At 47.6% G+C, this 3,159-nt stretch overlaps 1 protein-coding gene across 1 annotated transcript; it reads right to left on the reverse strand.

Moving 5' to 3' along the window:
• Window positions 1-686: 686 nt before the first annotated feature.
• On the reverse strand, window positions 687-2,902 carry LOC125530344 (putative pentatricopeptide repeat-containing protein At3g49142). Its single transcript, XM_048694744.1, has one exon. The coding sequence runs from the start codon at window positions 2,866-2,868 to the stop codon at window positions 877-879; it is 1,992 nt and encodes a 663-aa protein (XP_048550701.1). The 5' UTR covers window positions 2,869-2,902; the 3' UTR covers window positions 687-876.
• Between the last annotated feature and the right edge of the window lie 257 nt (window positions 2,903-3,159).

Consider the following 3,159-nt stretch of genomic DNA (forward strand, 5'->3'; position numbering starts at 1 on the left):
GAACCGAGTACAGTTGCTTTCAGCGCATCATTCTCATAAATACTAACTGCACTATAAAAAGGAAGACTTACAGACAGCTATCGTGATCAAAACTAAGAGAGGACAACAAAACCATGCCTCAAATTTGTGTAAGGGCAAGAGAAGTGTTTTTTGTTCTTTCGCATCTAGTATGGAATCCTTGTTTGTCTATTAGTAATGCAAAATTAAGGAGTGGATCCATGTGTGTACAGACCATGCTGTATGGTTACCAAGGCTAATTGATGTGACTCTTACCCATGTGATGATTTTCTGCTTGATATTTTTGAATGGGATTGTAGGAACCATGAAAGGTAGCATTGCAACGAAATACAGACCTGTATGAGATCTTGATTAATCACTTTTTTAGCTCAGCCACCAATTTCTGAAGAATCGCCACTAATATGGATCTTGTTCAGGTGGGAGATTTGTAATCGATGCTTCTGGTTCTCCCAGAAAGCATGTATCCTGATACCTGCCTTCATACATCAAAGAAAGTTATATCCTACTCCTAAAGTTAGTACAAAGTTATGTCATCTATTTTGGAACGGAGGGAGTAGCTTGCATTGCATGGGTCTTGAAAACAACAACACTTTCTAGTTGTTGCTTTTACTGAACCAATAATAAGATCAGAAAATTAGATGCTCACTCCCTGGATGAGTCTTCGTATTTTTCTTTTTGACTCTGGTAATGCAGAGTAGCACATGGATGCTGCATTTATGAACGAAATGTTGCACATGCAATTACCATCTCAGTCAACCCAGAAATCACACAAGTTGCCAATCTTCTTACTAAGGTCTTTCCTCATCAATCAGACCAACTTGATGTTAAGAATGCACTATGTGATAATCCTATACTTGGTTACCAATAGTCCCCACATGAGCACACTCCTTGTACTATATGGTGGAACCTGTTGACGTCTTTAAGGATAATCTCTCTATCTGTGATAGCTGAAATGAGTTTTGCAGCATGATGGCAATCACTACACGTTCTGAGATTCATTGTTATTCTAATGGGTGTCCCTGGACTAGTGTTTATAAGAACAAACGCAATAGCCAATTTTTCACTGTGCACTGAAAGATGGCCCTCCTTCTCTTCCTCTTCAACATCATGAAGTGTACCCTCAACTCCTGGGTTATAACCCATTCCCCTGATCCTTCCTAACAACTCATCCAACTTTTTGTAGATCATTTCGGATTGTGGATGAGATCTATCACCAACATGAAATGTGTGGACCTGATCTCCTATCTCAACATTGCTAGCACCAGGCAATTTCTTGATACCTTTGCTTGCCATGACACTTCTCACCGAGGTAACATCTGCCCATCGTCCAGCCCTAGCATAAATATTCGATAATAGCACATAGTATCCCGTCTGATCGGGCACCATTCTGAACAAACTGTCTGCTGCCAACAACCCAATGTCCATATTGGAGTGAATCCGACAAGCTCCTAATAAGGCTCCCCAGACTCTTTCATTTGGCTTGATAGGCATCGCCAAAATGAAATCATATGCCTCACTTATACACCCAGCACGCCCAAGAAGATCCACCATACATGTATAGTGCTCTGCTTTTGGGGTTATCTGATATCTACTAGTCATGCAATCAAAATAACGCTTTCCAACATCCAAGAGGCCTGCATGGCTACATGCTGCAAGAACAGCAACAAAGGCAATAGAATCCGGTTGCAGACCCTGTCCTAGCATGTTCTCAAACAGATTGATGGCTTCCGTCCCATGACCACGCACGCCGTATGCAGAAATGATCGAGGTCCATGATACTACATCCCGCAAACTCATGGCATCAAATACCTCCCTGGCATCCTTCAAGCATCCACAGTTGGCGTACATGTCCATTAGAGCATTTTCCAGCAACATATTGGGGCACATTCTTTTCCTCTTGATAATTTCATGGATTCGTTTCCCCAGTGAAAATGCCGAGACCTGTCCGCAACAAGGAAGAACAGTTGATAATGTCATCCTATCTGGCTCAACCCCATCCTTCTCCATCCTCATGAACAGCTCCACAGCCTTAATATGCAGTCCATTGATAGCATATATAGACAGCATAGCATTCCAAGAAATAAGTCCTCTAAACTGCATCTTCTCAAACACTTCCCTCACGAATGTGATGTCCTCTGCCTTGGCATTACCCATGGCGGGCAGGATGCTTGCCATGGTCCCAGCATCAGGCTGTGGACACTGCAGCCCCACCAACTCCCTGAAAATCACCACGGCCCTCTGAAACAAGCCTGCGTGAGCGAACCCAGAGATCATGGCGTTCCAGGAGACGACATCCCGGTGCTGCATTTCATCGAACACCTGGTAAGCATCGTCCGGGCGGCCGCACCGCGCATACATGCTGATCGCCGAGTGCGCCACGAAGAGATTCGCGTCGAGGCCGAGCCTGGCAATGGATGCATGGATCTGGACACCGAGACGTAGGCTACCCGACGCCGCGCAGGACTTGAGAGTGAGCGGGTAGGTGTAGTGGTCGGGGGAGCAGGAGGGGCCCTGCGGCCGCATGGAGGCGAAGAGGATGAGTGCCTCGCGGTGGAGGGATGCGGCCGTGAGCGCGCGGAGGAGGACGTTGAAGAAGACGGTGGTGCGATCGGGGGAGGAGGTGAGCACGGCGCGGGCGGCGGGGAGCGCGGAGCAGGCGGCGTAGGCCTGGATGAGTTTGACGCGGGCGACGGCGGAGGAGGGGAGGTGCTGGAGGAGGAGTAGGCACGCGTGCGCGGCGCGGAGGGTGGGCAGGTGGGCGGCGGCACGGCAGGAGTCCACCAGGTGGAGGAGGCCATGCTGGCCGCCGGCCGGGGGCGGGCGCAGGAGGAGGCTCTGCGACAGGTTCATCAAACTATTTTGGCGCGGCGGAACCCGCGCAGCAAACGTTTGACTGACCTGTGTGGTGCCACAACAGCACTGCTAATATAGAGTTCGCAATTTGGCGTGCAAATTGAAGTGGCTAAGAGCATCATCAACAGATAATGTATTATCTAATGTCCAAAAATGGTTTTAGGGCTGAAGAGAGAAAGTTTTGGGTACCGGAAAAATTCTCTGCCATAACACATAACACATACTTCCTCCGTTCGGAAATACTTGTCCTCCAAATGATTGTACGTGGACTTATTTTAGTTATAGATA

Source organism: Triticum urartu, unplaced genomic scaffold (assembly GCF_003073215.2).
Source record: "Triticum urartu cultivar G1812 unplaced genomic scaffold, Tu2.1 TuUngrouped_contig_6252, whole genome shotgun sequence".
In the NCBI taxonomy this organism is placed as follows: domain Eukaryota; kingdom Viridiplantae; phylum Streptophyta; class Magnoliopsida; order Poales; family Poaceae; genus Triticum; species Triticum urartu.